The following is a 17,963-nucleotide window of genomic DNA, read 5'->3' as shown; positions in this document are numbered from 1 at the left end:
ATGATCAAATTGAAGAAAGTTGAAAATATTTTTTTTTCGATCAAGAAATTCGAACGATTATCCAGTTTTTGAGAGAAAAATGTGAACGGACATGCTGGAAAAATCTTTATATTCAATTTAACGGAATAATCGAACTAAATTATATAATCGAAAAAAATGAAAAATTGTACCATGTATGTCCACCTTTACTTACATCTTTATTTTGTGCACCAATGTTTTTCACTGCAATGCACATGTGTAACATTATTGTAATGTCTACCCAATTTATTGTACAGTGATGCATAATTTGTTAGTTTTATAAACAATAACATATATTAATAATAGATGCTCATGTACAGACCAACACTGGGAGTTCCGTGCTTCCCACACAGCTAAGGTCCAGCTTAGGCCTAAAAGGTCTTCTTAAAGGGTACCTGAACTCAGGCATTCTTTAGCTAAGAAACACCACTAGAGAGCTTCCCTCATAAAAATAATTCCACATTTTTCACTGGTTGGAGTTCATCTGCAAGTCCAAAGCATTAGCACTGCCTGACCTCTAATGTCATCACACACTTGTCAGGGAAGCTGAGATGCCAAGAACAACTCCGCAGCCGGCCTATCAGTAATCAATTGACAGTTTGGCAAAGTTATTGATAAAAACTTCGGGGGAAAAGGGCACAAAAACAGGAAGCTACATGGAGAGTTCCTTATTTTAGTCAGGGCTGTGAATTGGACCAATTAAATGCACTTCCATCTATCTGAATGTGTGCCGGGCATGATTTGCATCTCATCAGCCGCTTCACTGGTAAGTTTTTGAATCTGTACTCCCAGCAAAGTCCAGGTTTATCCACAGGTAATCCCAGTTTCCACAGATGATAATATCAAAGTTTTTTTTTAATTATAAAATCACATCACACATTTACAGCCGCAATCAATTTTGTCAAAGTTAGTCAGTGATCACCACCTCTGAATGGTCACTCTGACTTCTTGGCTAAAGATCTCTTCCTGTCAACTCTGTCTTCTCTATAGGCTCCTTCCATCTTAACCCCTAAAACTTTTGTACAGCTTTGCTACTATATAAACTAAACAAGTATAATTATAAACAGGTTTTTTTTAAACTAAAAAAATCTTTAAAAAGTAAACAGGTCAGGCTTTTTTAGCGTTCTTCAAACCCAAAACTTAACAATGAAAACTCAACTAAGATGTGCCAAACACATTTTAATTTTTTAGATCTGAAAAACACCACATCCTGTTACCTGTAAGTCCACACTGTGAGGCTGGTAAGAAATGTACCTGTAAGGCAACAAACAGGGAACTGTGGTGTATAACATAGTAGAATGCACAGGTTTCTCTCTTTAGCAGTATATTGGCTCTCAAAAACAAGGATCTGCTGAGCCCAATGTTAGTCTGGAATGCCTGGTTTACAAACCTGGACACCCCTCTCCTGTCCCTGGTCTTGCGTCTATCCACATTGGCTATGCTCCATCATGCGCCGTGCTGTTGGCCCTACTCTCCCCTCTAGAGCAACAGACTGCATTGCTAGCCTACAGGCTAGCAACGGAAAGACACAGGCCCAGACTTTTCCCCAAGGGATAAGCGTACGAGTATCTACGCCCCTATAGACCTCACTTACCAACCAGGGGCATAGATACATGCATCTTTGTTTTTACGAGTGGCACGTGTACGTTCAGAGGTGTAGCTAGGGCTTTCAGCGCCCGGGGACAAAGACTTAATGCGCCCCCTAAGGTAAAGGCTGCAGCGCGCGTGGCCACATAATAAATGTGGGCGTGGTTATGGGGGAGCCAAATGTACAGGAAGGAACCCCCACCTCACCTCCTCCAATCAACTATATACCCAACCTTCCATTGACTGTTTATAGGAATATAAGATGAGACAGACATTCTACCTAATCGCTGCCTGCTCTCCCCCAACACAATCAATCCCTCACCCACCCTCCCTGAGTATGTCTCCTATAAACAATTTATGGAATCTGCAGGAAGGTTGGGTATAGATTGGGAGGAGGTGGAGGGGTAAGAAGATATATATGACATAAGTATGTATGTTATATATACACCTTCTTAACCCCCCCCCCCCCACACACACACACACACCTCCTCCAATCAACCATACACCCAACCTTCCAGCATGTTCCATTAACTGTTTATAGGAAAGGAATATAGATGAGACAGTCACACAAACATACCTACTTGCTGCCTGCTCTCCCCCAACACTATCAATCCCCCCCCCCCCCAGGCAGGCTCACGCTCACCACCACCCTCCCTCTGCCACTGCCAGGCTTCAAGTTCACTCGGCTCACCGTCAAATATGCCTGTGGCTGCCCTGTATAGACAGATGTGAGTCAATGGCAGCTGTGCGGTGTTCGCTCTGGTCCTGCCTGGGCTGCCCGAGTTAAATCCGGTCCGGCCCGCCTCCGGCTGCCTCCACCTGATCTCCACGCACGCTGTCTAGTCTAGCTAGTCTGAGCCTCGCTCTAGGAAGGATGCGGCGCCTGTCTCTCTGCCTGCGCAGCGTTCCACTTCTATGGACGCTGCGCAGCGGTGTGGCGATGACATGTGACGTCACTGGTGATGTCACACTGAGTGGGGAGACCAGGCCCTGTGTTCCAACAATCTAACCTACACTGTCAAACTAACCTACATCCCATTGAATTTTACTATCCCCTCCCCCGACCCTAACCGTCCTGGTATACGTTTGATAGTGAATGTAGGTGTAGATTCGATGTGTAGGTTATTTTGTCGGAACAACGGCGCCGCTGGCGGACTCGGAGGAAAATGGAAAAAAAACAAACCTGACACTGCAGCTGGGCAGGCGCCCTTGGGGACCTAGCGCCCGGGGGGCACCTGTCCTACCCTGACACCCCCCCCCCCCCCCCCAAGCTACGCCCCTGTGTAAGTTTGCACTAATAAAAAAAAAAATCACAAAAATAAAATAATTCTTAGCAAAAATGTACCACCCAAAGATGGCCTTACCTGTGGAGAAAAACTACATTGTGTAGCTCATTTAGCTGTGATAAGTAGTGATAAAGTTATTGGTGAATGAATGGGAGGAGCGTGAAATGTGAAAATTGCTCTAGTTTTTAAAGGGAAAAAAAAACCTGTGGTGGGGAAGTGTTAAAGTGCACCTAAACTGAGAAGGATATGGATTTTTCCTTTTAAAATAATACCAGTTTCCTGACTCTCGTGCTAATCCTTTGTCTCTTATACGTTAAGCCACAGCCCCTCAACAAGCATGCAGATCAGGTGCTCTGACTGAAGTAAGACTGGATTACCTGCATGCTTGTTTCAGGTGTGTGATTCAACCACTACTGCAGCCAAAGAGATCAGCAGGACTGACAAGCAACTGGTATTGTTGAGAAGGAAACATCCATATCCCTCTCCGTTAAGGTTCCCTTTAAAGAGAATCTGTAACGTCAAAACGTCCCCTGGGGGGTACTCACCGCGGGTGGGGGAAGCATCAGGATCCTAATGAGGCTTCCCACGCCGTCTTCCGTCCCTCGGGGGTCTCGCTGCAGCCCTCCGTACAGCGGTGACGTCAATATTTACCTTCCCGGCTCCTGCGCAGGCGCTCTGACGGCTGTCGGCTCAGAAGTAGGCGGAAATACCCGATCACCGTCGGGTCTGCTCTACTGCGCAGGCGCAAGTCTCCGGCGCCTGCGCAATAGAGTGGCCCCGACTGAGATCGAGTATTTCCGTCTACTTCGGAGCGAAAGCAGCCACAGCGCCCCCGCTGGAGCCTGCAAAGGTAAATATTGAATTGACAGTCGGGTCTGTCGCCGGCTGTTCGGAGGGCTGCAGCGAGACCCCCGTGGGACAGAGGACGGCGTGGGAAGCCTCATTAGGATCCGGAGGCTTCCCCCACCCGAGGTGAGTACCCCCCAGGGGATATTGTTGATGTTACAGTGTCTCTTTAAGGGTTGCCACAAATAATAAAACAACATGTTTGTCGTGCTCTATTGTCATGCACTGAGCTAACGAAACATATTGAATATTTGCAAAGTAAAGACCAACTACCATGATTCCTACATTTGCAAAAGGGTATCAAGTATCCAGCCCAGGTATGTCACATCTACCCCTCTAGCAGTGCCTGGAACTGGAAGTTTGACTATGACCCGAAGATACTACAGGCATAGATGGACGATCAATCATCTATCGACACACATGCACAAACATTCTCAGGTTCACTCTTTCCTATTCAGTCTCTTTTCCTTTACAATTGACACAGCTGCTCCGCTGTCAACTGCCTAACAAATGCAATTCCCTTCGGATGCACAAGTTTACAATAACAGCGTCCTGTGGCTAACAATCCTCAACTATAAGCAGCAGTTACTTGATACTTTTATTCCCAACTCAGTAACCAGGACATATTAGCATGAGGTCGGGCAGCTGAGAAGGTACCAGCCATCCCAAATGACATAGTCGGACACCAAAGTGTTAAACAGTCATTCAAGCCTTTCATTTGCAATCAAAATTACTCAGAAACATCATCAAATTCTTCCATAACACCAAATGAGGCAAGTCCTTTTTAAGCAATATGGCCTACATACTATGTAAACCAGATGCAGGTTCAAATATTTAAAATTTTGTTTTAAACCGGTTTCAGAAAACAGGTACAATTAAGCTTGTTTCCACATAAAAAAATAGCATTCAGCATTGAATGCATCTGGAGCCAACAAGCACTTTTAAAGCAAACCTGAGGTTTACACACATTGGCCTCAATTCACTAAGCTTATCTACTGTCTTTAATAACGTTTCTATAGTTATCACCATGGTGATGAGGCATGTAGTATTCAGGAAACATTTTACCTCAGGCAAACCTAAAGTTAACTCTTCTGTCTAAGTTAAATGGGAACTTCAGCCTAAACAAACTGACTGTCATTAGATATGTCAATCACTATAGATAGGTATTATAATCTCTTACCAACCCAGTTTTAAAAGAACAGGCAAATGTTTGTGATTTCATGGGGGCAGCCATCTTTTTCATGAATGCAGCCATCTTTTTGGTTGAAAGGAGGTGACAGGGAGCATAAGACAGTTCCAACTGTCATGTGTCCTGATCACCCCTCCCAGTTGCGTGTGCTAGCCTTCAAATCTCAAATTTAAAATTAGCACCAAAACAGCAGAACCAGACCAACATCATCAGAAATACCATCATGCTTTGCACAGCATCAGGGGAAAAATGCCCGGGCAGTTTTATTCTGTGCAGCTAAAAATGAGGCTTGGGTAAGAAAAAATAAGTTCTGATGCTGTGAAACTGTTAAAGAAACACCAGGCCTTTTCAATGCTGCTGAGTAGATTTTTAGTTTGGAGGTTAACTTTAACTCCAAAATCCTTAAAATAAATCCAGAATTCTAACGTTAAATACAGGCTGTTAATTAACTGCGTGTGAAAATATCTACAGAGGAGGCAACTTAATGGGGCACAATGGCGAAAAATTGTAAAATTTAAAATATGGTATGTGCAAACAGACAAATAAGTAGTATGTTTTTTTCCAGAGTAAAATGAGCCATAAATTACTTTTCTCCTATGTTGCTGTCAACAGGCCTTGTTTCCATCTGTGTGCTTCTATCCGCTTTTCAGCAACATGTATCAATCTGTAACATTGATGTGCTGATAAAAAGCAGATAGAAGCAGACAGATGGAAACAAGGCCTAGTAGGCAGTAGAAATCTTACAGAAGTGACAGGTTTTGGACTAGTCCATCTCTTCATAGGGGATTCTCAGTATGGCTTTTATTCTTTATAAAGATATTCCCTAAAAAGGATTTAAACAATGATGCTGGCCGGCTTCCCTGCTCGCTACACAGTTTTTTGGCAGCTGGGCAGAGCAACTGCCATTCACTAAGTGCTTCTGAAAATAAATAAATCCCAGAGACTCCCCTATTTAGGCCTTGTTTCCACTTAGTGCGCTTCTATCCGCTTCTGTCCGCATTTTATCAGCACATCAATGTTACAGATTGATACATGTTGCTGAAAAGCGGACAGAAGCGGACAGAAGCGGACAGAAGCGCATAGATGGAAACGAGGCCTAAGACATAGGCTCAACACACACCATACAATCTTGGTTGTTCAATCTTACCACTTTCATGTAGTATAAGAGCTTATCCAATCAATCATTCAAGGTATTTTCAATCTGTTGGCCCTTATACTACAAAGATTTGGTAAATCTGTACAACCAAGATTGTATGGTGTGTGTTGAGCTTGGCTAGTCCAAAACCTGTCACTTCTACTACCCACTATAAGTGACAGCAACATAGGAGAAAAGTAATTTTTGGCTCATTTTACTCTGGAAAAAACATACTTCTTATTTGTATATGTTTGCACATATTTAAAATGTTTAAATTTTTGCCATAGTGCCCTTAACTACAGAGGCGGTAACTTAAAGCGGAATATAACCCTGCCTTTCAACTTTGCTCTAAAAAATTATTTACAGCATATTCTATGCAACCAGCATTTTTTTTTACTAGACCAGCATTGGAAGGGTTACACACAGAGCTTTAAAGTTCCATGGAGAGAAATAAGTAAACACAATGTAACAAGTGAGGAATGTGACTCACTCTCTCTGTGTCCGGGAGCTCCTGCACAGTCAGAGTGTGTGTCACGTTCCTCACTGGTTACATTGTGTTTACAATGCATCTATCTAAACTTCAGATACGGCAGAATTTCTCTCCACTGAACTTTAAAGCTCTGTGTGTAACCCTTCCAATGCTAGTCTAGTTAAAAAAAAAAATGCTGGTTGCATACAATATTCTGTAAATAATGTTTTAGAGCAAAGTTGAAATGCAGGGTTACATTCCGCTTTAAGGAATGAAGAGATAACTCTCTCACTGTGTGGTGGCAAGTTATCTATTGCCTTATCTCCAGCATAATCTTAGTGAATTGAGGCCAATGTAAAACAGAATTTTGCCTTCTTAAAGTAAACCAGAGCTGTCAGTATAGTAAGATTCAATACTTACCCAGGGCTTCCTCCATTCACATAAGCAAGCAAGTCCCTCGCCATCCTCCCGCGGTCTGCCATTCAGTTGCAATCGGACCCTGTAACTGGTTCAGTCGCGTTAGTCGGGGTCTTCTGCACATGCGTGGGAAGTCCGTGCATGCGCAAAAGACCCACACTGATGCGACTGAACTAGTTACCGGGGCTGACTGCGGCTAAACAGCAGACCGCGGGAGGACGGCAAGGGACTCACATGTGCTTATGGGGCTGGAGGAAACTTCGGGTAAGTATTGAATCTTACTATACTGACAGCTCTGGTAAAAACAAAGGGCATTTGGAATTATTTAGGTTGGAGTGAGCATACGATGTATCCCGCAATGCATCACTGCTGAATATGCAAATCGCCCCCTTTGTTGTCCCCAAAAGCAGGAGGCGTGTTTAGCTTTCAGGGACAATGGACGATTTGCATATTCAGCAGTGATGCATTGTAGGACACCTCATATAACTCCTCCAACTTGAATAATCGCAAATACATTCTGTTTAAAGCAGGATGTGGAGTTGGAGCAATTTTTGGGTACCTGGAGTTGGAGTCGGTGGTTTCATAAACTGAGGAGTCTGAGTCGGATGATTTTTGTACCATCTCCACAGGTCTGGTAAGAGACTAAGTAGTGAAACTAATTTGGGGTACCTGTAGTCAGTGGTTACATAAACAGAGTCATCGGATGATTTTTGTACCGACTCCACAGCCCTGGTTTTAACAAAGCACAATTCTTTTATAAATAGCCTTTTTAGTAAGAGTGCTTGTTGGTCCTCTTTAGCCCCTTAAACACACCTAGGAGTTCTGGTTCACCATGAACTTTCTGGGCAATCTGTAACTCCAGGTTTGCACACAAAAAAGTTTGATACTTATCCCCGGAGAGGGATCTTCCAGAGGCTTACCTCTTTCATACCTACCATGGGGAGGGGGTGGTCACCAGGAACATCAGCACTGGAACAGCACATTGGAGGAAAACGGGGGAAGCCCCTGGATTATCTAGAGGTTTCCCTCTATAGAGGTAAGTGCTGCTTTGGAAATTCCATATGGGTTTCAGTTGTATTACAGAATTTGCACATAGGTGGTTCCTAAAATTTGGTCACTTATAACGTACCAGACCAGAACTAAAGCCCAAGAGTACTTACCGAAGATTCACTATCTCTAATTAGGAAGTCCCCTTCGTTCCCTCGCTCATTGAGTGCCATTTCTGCCTGGTGCCGCGTTACTTTTCCATAATACCACGGATGTCCAGCAAAGCGTCCAGAGACAGAGGGTCCAATGTAGTCACAGCGAGGAGGCAATGGCTCATAACCTGAAGTGGGCTGAAAGTTCTGCATTATGGTGACATAGTTTTTTGGCACAAGGCCCACTAGGCCGTTGCTCTTCCGACACTTCCACCACTCAGGGTCATTCTCTGGCTTCTCAATCACATCCATCATTTCACCCTTCTCAAAATTAAGCTCCTCTTCATTTGAAGAACTAAATGGATACAGAGCCTGAACCACATGAAGTGCTCGTCCATTGTTGAGATTGTTGACAACCGCCGCTAATTTTTCAGACAAACTCCCTACTTGGTCACCAGACGGACTATCGCTCTCCTCAGTCACATAATTGGATGGGAACCAGCCTACACGTCCATTGTAACTTCCTCGCCACCAACCATCGCTGCACTTTTCCATTACAATCACCTTGGTGCCCTTTACCAGCGATAACTCGTCATCCCGCTCAGCTGAGTAAGTGAACTTTACAAAGGCGGGCATGTTTAGATCATACAAGCGCTCCGTCTCCGAAAAGCTGTCTTCTGCTGTAGAAGAGGAATCTGGCATGTTCGTTTTCCGTTTCACTTTTCCAATGCCTGCAAGGAAGAAAAAAACAAGCATTTAGAATATCAGATCATTAGATCACAAATATCAAATGATAAGAGTATGCATAATATTTGGGCGGCTAAATGAGGTTGGGCAGCTGTGTGGACTTCATGCCTTGCTCACATCAAGGACTCAACTAATCATGAGGCTGATATAGACATTTATGCAAATTACAATGAAAAAAGACCCACACACATACAGTACTTTTTGTCCTGTGCCGACTTCACAGAGCCAGACTTATTTGCACAAATAAATAGGTCAGTCCTATGATCTTGGTTCAGTTCTTGAAAAAAAAAACCTTTTTGCAGGATACTAATGCATGTGAAGTGGATCTCAAGTGTTTGTTAATCTTAGTATTGGAACTACTAAAGTGGACCCAGAGCTATTACATTGTCAAAAAAGTAAGGTTAATCACACCAGAGCTAAAGTGGGTTAGTGGATTGATTTGTGTCTCCAAGTGACGCTTTAAATAGAACATTTAAAGTGATAGAAGTGATGGTACTTTGCAATTAAAAACAGCACACAGGACTGTGTCCCACTTATCATTCTAAACCTTATTTATCTCAGTGCCTCTCAGAAGGAATACAAATCAATGCCCAACAGCTTTTCTCTCACCAGCTGTCACTTTTCAGCACTTGCTTAAATCTAACTAGTTGCAAACAAGCTTGAGTTCATAGAACGCTTCATTTTAATGTATTTTACAACCAGGTCTCTTTATGATTGAGGCTGCGTTTTCACTTGTGCCATCATGCATGTTGATGCAAGGATGCATCCAAAACACTCTAGCCGTGCCATGCACAGCTATGGGGATATAGCATGCGTGATGCGAAAAATGCTGCTGACCGAACGACCCCAAGCAAATTCAGATGCAGCAGATTGAGCTGTAATATTTATTGTATCCAATTTCACATGTGGGAAAATGTACAGGATTTGCAGTCATGGAAACTGAGCCTAAAAGGGAATCTGAAGTGAAAAACTTAAGATAATTTGTATGTGTACTACAGCAAAAAAATAGAACATTAGTAGCACAGACATGAGTCATGTTTCTCTGCTTCTCTGAGCTCTCCGAACAAGCTACAGTGCTGTTTTCTGAAGCACTTTTCTAAACCGGTCTCGGTTTCTTGTTTAAGTTTTTACTGCCAGAAAGTCCAAAGGATCATTAGTTCTGCTCTGCTTAATAGTCTACTCTGCTTACACACATACACACACGTAAATACTTGCTGTACTTACATATGACTTACATATGTATCGCACTGTCTAAGTTTTGATTTTAGTGATTTTTCTATAGTAAAAAAAAGAGAAAAACCTTCGGATTCTCCATTTTTAACTGTGTCCATCTGGAAACCAAACCTGATGTCATTTCCTCCCTTACTCTCCTCTGCCTGATTGTGTATGTATTGCCTGCCCTCCTCCCAGTCTTCAGGCACTCCCACCCAGCTCTGCAATAGAAAGTGCATGGTCTTAGCATGAGAAATATTGGCTAATCAAAAAGAGGAACAGAGGTGTGGGCAGGGGGAAACAGGGGAGAAAGAGGCTTCAGTTAATCCGGCTGCATTAGTTAAGTCTGAGAGCAAAGTAAAGAAGCAAGAAAAAAAAAAAAAAAGACAACCCAGCATGCCCTGCAACTTTCTTTGTGCGGCAATGCAGGGCTGTGGAGTCGGTACAAAAATCCACCAACTCCAACTCCTCAGTTTAGGATACCACCGACTCCTCTTCTAATTTGCATATTACAATCTTGTTGATTGAAAGTATGTAACACAAAATGAATCTCTTAACTGTCAACGCTTAGAAATTTTAAGACAACTGAATTGAGAAGGATATGTAGACTGCCATATTTATTCTTTAGTCATAGACTAAAACTAGTTCTTGGTAAGCGTACTTGTAAAAGGTACAGACCGGAACAACATGTCCCCCACATGGCTTGTGGCAAACTGCAAATGGGACTTCTTATGCTTTTCTGTTAGCAATGGCTTTCTTCTTGCCACTCTTCCGTAAAGGCCAACTTTGTGCAGTGCACGACTAATAGTTGTCCTATGGACAGAGTCTCCCACCTGAGCTGTAGATCTCTGCAGCTCGTCCAGAGTCACCATGGGCCTCTTGCCTGCATTTCTGATCAGTGCTCTCCTTGTTCAGCCTGTGAGTGTAGGTGGACGGCCTTGTCTTGGTAGGTGTACAGTTGTGCCATACTCCTTCCATTTCTGAATGATTGCTTGAACAGTGCTCCGTGGGATGTTCAAGGCTTTGGAAATCTTTTTGTAGCCCAAGCCTGCTTTAAATTTCTCAATAACTTTATCCCTGACCTGTCTGGTGTGTTCTTTGGACTTCATGGTCTTGTTGCTCCCAATATTCTCTTAGACAACCTCTGAGCCCATCACAGCAGCTGTATTTGTACTGACATTAAATTACACCCAGTGCACTCTATTTAGTCAATAGCACTCATCAGGCAATGTCTATGGGCAACTGACTGCACTCAGACCAAAGGGGGCTGAATATTTACGCACAACCCACTTTGCAGTTTGTTTTTTTTTTAAATGCTTGGAATCATGTATGATTTTTGTTCCACTTCTCACGTGTACACCACTTTGTATTGGTCTTTTATGTGGAATTCCAATAAAATTGATTCATGGTTGTGGCAGTAATATGACAAAATGTGGAAAACTTCAAGGGGGCCGAATACTTTTGCAAACCACTGTAAATGGGCATTTAGGCTATATTTCACAGGCAAAGTCCCAAGAGTCAAAGAGCTGTATTCCTACAAACGAAGGTCAGCATCAGTGGTGGTTTTCTAAAAAGTGAAACGTCCAGGCAAGAACAAGACACTTTCGTAAGGCGGTTCCTAGGCCCTGCCTGAAAACACCATGCCAACTTGGGCATAGCTGAATTAATCTTGCCACTCCCTGGCTTGTGATGACAGGAACCGTCGCAGCATTCTTACAACAGAAAATGACACACAAGAGATCCTGCCTCCGCGTCTTAATCAAGCCGGATGCTTTTCAGCTGTTTAACATTTGGTTGCTGGAATCATTTCAAAACATTCCATCCTGAGACTTTAATGTCTTTTTCCTGTTGTGTACAGTGGCATCCTGCTCCAGTTCTCTTGGAAAAAAAAAAACAACACCTAAGAGGCACACGCTTTATTTCTAGCTTGCAGCTGAGCCACTTCAACAATAGCTTCTGTATGACATGTACAGCCTATGAGTGATAATGCAGCCATCTGCCCAGATTTGTTCATTGCTTCCACGTTCTAAAGGGCCAAGCTCTATCACAGGCCAATGTGCAAAACTGACAGCATGCAGCTTTAGCCAGCAACCTGAGTAGTCTAAAGACCTGTACACACCTTAGATTAAGGGCTGGTGCACACCAAGAGCGCTTCTTTGTAAAGCACTTGGCTAATGTATTTCAATGGGATGGATCAGACCAGAGCGATGTGATTTTCTCCCAAACGCGGGTCCTGCAGCATTTCTGCACTTTTCTGAGGCGATTCAGCATCAATGTTAAGTATAGGAAAGTGGAAAATCGCTCTGAAAAGCGCTAGAACACAGCGATTTTCCAAGCATTTTTGTTACAGAAGCTGTTCAGTTCCAGCCCTAATGTAACAAAAAATAAATGCTACACCAAAACGCGCCAAAAATCACCAGGTGTGATTAGAAAATTGCTAGGCATATGCCTAGAATCATCTAGGAAAATCACTTCAAAAAAGTGGTGAGCGTACGCTAGCGGTTTTTCGTGTGCACTAGCCCTCAGGTTGGCCGAGACGTGCGATAATAGCCACCTCTGCTGTTACTCCAGAGGGGGTTTACAGCAGCCCCCGAGCCCCACCCAACAATTCACCAGGCGGATAAACTCGTGCCGTATTACCGCTGAGCAATGATCGATAGCTTTGGTTTTGCCGCACAACATCACATCTGCTCCGCTACATCAATCGGCATTGTATAAACCATAAATGAATCTCGTTTTCATAAAAAGTTATAAAGACTTGTCAGGACTTCAACTCAGCCTCGGAGCCTTGTGTGCACCGGCCCCTGAAGCAGGTGGATTCAGTACCGCGAGTTGGGTGTCGCTATTGCAGCAATGCTATAGTGCACTGCCCACGCACATGTAATCGCAGAAACCCAAAAATACTTCTCGCTCCAAGATGCTACAAATCTGAGAGGGGATAGTATTTAATGCCGCTGGGAATTTGAGCAGCAGCAGGGTGAGCCGCCATTCTGCTCACCTTGTGCCCAACTCACCAGCGGTGTTATAATACGTACACCCGGGCCATGGCAGAGACATGTTGTGGTGCTTCTGTGGCACTCTATCTCGGGTACAGAGAGTGTAATAGCACTCGCCTGTGTGTGTGTGGGGGGGGGGGGGGGGGGGAAGCCAGCACACACAGGGCTTGGGGCGGGCAAGTTGGAGAGAAAAGACCTCCCTCTTGATGCCGATAGCCCCTGGCAGTGCTTGCCTAACCCTAAAACCCCCTGATGGTGCCTAACTAAGGACCTCCCTGGTGCTGCACAACCTTTACACTCACTTAAAGGTCGTGCCTAACAACACTATCTCCCCCCAAAATACACATTAAGATGTTCATCACACTTAAAACTGGAAGGAAATTCAATATTTTCTGCAGCCAGAGTTGACCACCGATAAGAGGTTATTACAAACCCAGGAGTTTGCAGATCCTTGTTCGAAAAGATGCATTTGTAATAAGATTACATTTAACCATAAAGAAAGAAAGAAAAAAATAAATAAATAAAAAAAGAACAGCTTGTTGAACCACTCAAGATTTAATCACAGTATAAATTTGTCCTCCCGTTCTGTAGACTACTTCACCAAATTTACTAATAATGTATCGATGTATTGTATTTCATTGTTCTGGACTGACTTTTCATTGATTGCATCACCTCAGCCAATATTTCAAAAGATCACTCCGGAAATTTGTGTATTGCTTTTACATAGCATCACTTCTAAAATCACGAACTAAAATCTTTGGAAAAAGAAAGTAGTAGCCAGTAGAGTACTGTAACGTGTTAGGCCTCACTCACATTCGGAGCGTTCAGAAATGTATTTAAGCGCATGATAAAAGAAGCATGCGTTTATGCGTTTCAGTGTGCTTTTTTAAAGATAACCTAAAGGCAAAAAAAAAAAAAATGAGATGAACTCACCTGGGGCTTCCCTCAGCCCCCTGCAGCCAATCGGTGCCCTCGCAGCTCCGGTCCGATGACTCTGGACCCGCCGGCGACCACTTCCGGTTTCACCGTCACCGGCTGACAGGCATGGGAACGCGAGTGATTGTTTGCGTTCCCAGCCTGTATATCGCCCCCTATGCTGCTATTGCGACCTCCTGGCCGCAATAGCAGCATAGGGGGCGATATACAGGCTGGGAACGCAAACAATCACTCGCGTTCCCATGCCTGTCGGCCGGTGACGGCCAAGCCGGAAGTGTTCGCCGGCGGGTCCAGAGGCATTGGAGCAGAGCTGCGAGGGCACCGATTGGCTGCAGGGGGCTGAGGGAAGCCCCAGGTGAGTTCATCTCATTTTTTTTTTTGCCTTTAGGTTCACTTTAAGCAGACCCACAAGTTTTACATGCGTTTAAACAAGTTGTTTTTTTCAGCACGTTTTGCTTATTTGAAGTAGCAGTTGTCAATAAAGATTTGGTTTCATTTGAAATTATTTTTTTCTAGTTAGAGGTGAAAAACACATCTCCAAAGCACATTGCTATGCGCTTCTATTCACTGAAAAAGCACACCTATTCACTTGCATTGCTGTGTGCTTCAAAGCACAAAGCACAGAAATGCAAGCAATCCTACATTTGTCAACCGGATAGTAAAGCACATAGATGGGAACAGGCCCGTATTTACATCACAGGAGCCTATGGATGTCCTGGCACCCTAGACTTTGCACTCCATGGACCTACAAACCTCCTCCGAACCGCACGGCAAATGTGCTGGCTGGCCCAGCTGTCACCTCGCACTTACTTCACCTACCTGGTGTAGGTAGCTGCAGGTGCCCCTTAGTATTAGGTAGCCAGAGCTATCAGTATTAAGCAGCTAGAGGTGTCCCCTAATATTTGGTAGCTAGAGGTGCCCTTGACTGAAGGGAGATCTAGTCAGTGGAATGCAGAGGCCCTGGTGAGTAACCTCTTATTAACGCTCTGTTTAGGACTCTGCATAGGGAACATGGGATTGAGGCACAAGGGGAGGGGAGTGAGCCACCTTTCCATCATAAGGCGCAGGGGTCTAGTCCTAGGAAAAGAGGTGAGTGGACTCACCCCAAAAACGGGCACCAAAAAATGGGCATGGTCACGCATAATGTGGGCGTGGTCATGGGTGGGGCCAAATATACATGACTTTAGCAGTGATGTAAAAGGTCTGCCGGGGAAGTTTGAGCTCTGCCGTAGTGTATCCCACAAAAATAGATGTACCGTATTTTTCGGACTATAAGACGCACTTTTTCTCCTCCAAAAGGTGTGAGAAAAAGTCCCTGCGTCTTATAGTCCGAATATCAACCAAAGCATCTGTGTCTGTCCGCCCGCATTGTGTCGGGGCCGTTGCTGTACCTCTGCATGTTGCAATTAGCGGCAGCAGCCGCTTGTATTGCTCGTTATTGCCTGTGTCCGCCCACCTTGTGACCACCCGCATTGTGTCGGGGCCCCGTTGGTATGCCTTCTCCTTGCTGTAATTGGCAGCATTAGCATCATTCACTGTCATCTGTGCCCGCCGCTGCCTCCTTTTGTCCGCTTATGTGCCCCCTAATTGCGCTGAGCGTGCAGTAATTAGCGGCATTAGAATCACTCACCGGATTCTGTCTGCCGCTGCCTCCTTTTGTCCGCTCGCAATGTCGGGTCCCCGTTGCTGCACTGTCATTAACTATACCGATCGTGCCCGCGATGAGCAGCGGCTCCTCTCTTACACACGCCTTCCCCCTGAAGCCGCACTTCCTGGTCGCGTGCGTGGCCGCGTCATTATGCACATGACTGGAGATAATGACGCGGCCACGCACGCGACCAGGAAGTGCGGCTTCAGGGGGAAGGCGTGTGTAAGAGGAGCCGCTGCTCATCGCGGGCACGATCGGTATAGTGAGTGACAGTGCAGCAACGGGGACCCGACATTGCGAGCGGACAAAAGGAGGCAGCGGCAGACAGAATCCGGTGAGTGATTCTAATGCCGCTAATTACTGCACGCTCAGCGCAATTAGGGGGCACATAGGCAGGCACTGGGGGACAGAAATAGGACACTGGGGGACAGTAATAAGGCACGGGGAACAGCATGAGGACACTGCGAGGACAGGAGAAGGACACGAGAAGGACACTGGGGGACAGGAGGAAGACACAAGGAGGAAACTGAGGGGAATAGCATTATTACACTGGTGGACCATATAATAACATTGGAGGGACAGGAGGAGGACACGAGGAACTGGAGCAGGACACCGAAGAGAACACAAGCAGGACAGCATTAGGACAGAATGAGGACGCTGGGGGACAGGAGGAAACTGGGAAGTCAGGAGAAAGAAACTAAAGGGAGTGGAGGACACCAAGGGAACAGGAGGAAGACACGAGGAGGACACTGAGGGGGAAAGGAGGAGGACAATAAGTGGGGGAGAACATCTACAAGATGCTCCTCGACCATGGATGCACCAGGTTTAGTATATATTTTTTTTCCCTGGTTTTTACCCTCTAAACCTAGGTGCGTCTTATAGTCCGGAGCGTCTTATAGTCCGAAAAATACGGTAATCTGACAGTATTTCACCAAAAAGACAAATAATCTGGCAGAAGTTCCTCCAAAATACAGATAATATGGCAGTGGTTCCCCCAAAATAGACAATGTGGCGGCAGCAGTTCCCCCAACACACACATAATCTGGAAGCAGTTCCCCAAAATACGCAAAGCCTGCCAGCGGATCACCCAAAATACATATAATCTTGCAGCAGTTCCCCCAACATACACAATCTGGCAGCGGTTCCCCAAAATACACCTAATCTGTTAACAGTGGCTCCCCAAAAATGCAGATAATCTGACAGCAGTTCCCCAACATAGGTACCCCCAGGATAGGTAGCCAGGTCTATAGGTGTCCCCAGTATAAGAAGCCATGAGTATAGTTGTCCCCAGAATAGGTCGCCAGGTGTAGAATGTCCCCAGAATAGGTAGCCAGGTGTATAGATGTCCCCAGAACAGGTAGCCAGGTGTATAGATGTCCCCAGAATAGGTAGCCAGGTGTATAGATGTCCCCAGAATAGGTAGCCAGGGGTATAAATGTCCACAGAATAGGTGGCAAGGTGTATATGTTCCATAAGTAGCCAGGTGTATAGTAGTCCCCAGTATATGTAGCAAGGTGTATAGCTGTCCCCATTATATGTATGCAGGGGTATATGTCCCCAGCATATGTAGGCAGGGGTACAGTGGCTTGCAAAAGTAATCGGCCCCTTGAAGTTTTCCACATTTTGTCATATTACTGCCACAAACATGAATCAATTTTATTGGAATTCCACATGAAAGACCAATACAAAGTGGTGTACACGTGAAAAGTGGAACAAAAATCATACAGGATTCCAAACATTTTTTACAAATCAATAGTTGAAAGTGGGGTGTGCGTAATTATTCAGCCCCCTTTGGTCTGAGTGCAGTCAGTTGCCTGATAAGTGCTAATGGCTAAACAGAGTGCACCTGTGTGTAATCTAATGTCAGTACAATACAGCTGCTCTGTGACGACCTCAGAGGTTGTCTAAAAGAATATTGGGAGCAACAACACCGTGAAGTCCAAAGAACACACAAGACAGGTCAGGGATAAAGTTATTGAGAAATTTAAAGCAGGCTTAGGCTACAAAAAGATTTCCAAAGCCTTGAACATCCCACGGAGCACTGTTCAAACGATCATTCAGAAATGGAAGGAGTATGGCACAACTGTAAACCTACCAAGACAAGGCCGTCCACCTAAACTCACAGGCCGAACAAGGAGAACGCTGATCAGAAATGCAGTGAAGAGGCCCATGGTGATTCTGGACAAACTGCAGAGATCTACAGCTCAGGTAGGGGAACTATTAGTCGTGTACTGCACAAAGTTGGCCTTCATGGAAGAGTGGCAAGAAGAAAGCCATTGTTAACAGAAAAGCATAAGAAGTCCCGTTTCCAGTTTGACACAAGCCATGTGGGGGATAC

General features: G+C 44.7%; 1 protein-coding gene across 3 annotated transcripts in view; it reads right to left on the bottom strand.

Annotated features, from left to right (window-relative positions):
* NCK1 (NCK adaptor protein 1) overlaps positions 1 to 17,963 on the bottom strand; it is a 167,014-nt gene that overhangs the window by 9,245 nt on the left and 139,806 nt on the right. For all 3 annotated transcript variants that reach the window (XM_068280404.1, XM_068280402.1, XM_068280403.1), the window contains one exon: positions 8,108 to 8,817. In XM_068280404.1, the coding sequence (XP_068136505.1) occupies positions 8,108 to 8,817 (710 nt within the window). The remainder of the gene's footprint in view (positions 1 to 8,107; positions 8,818 to 17,963) is intronic.

This window comes from Hyperolius riggenbachi, chromosome 4 (genome assembly GCF_040937935.1).
Source record: "Hyperolius riggenbachi isolate aHypRig1 chromosome 4, aHypRig1.pri, whole genome shotgun sequence".
In the NCBI taxonomy this organism is placed as follows: Eukaryota; Metazoa; Chordata; class Amphibia; order Anura; family Hyperoliidae; genus Hyperolius; species Hyperolius riggenbachi.
This window is presented reverse-complemented; position numbering and strand designations above follow the sequence as displayed.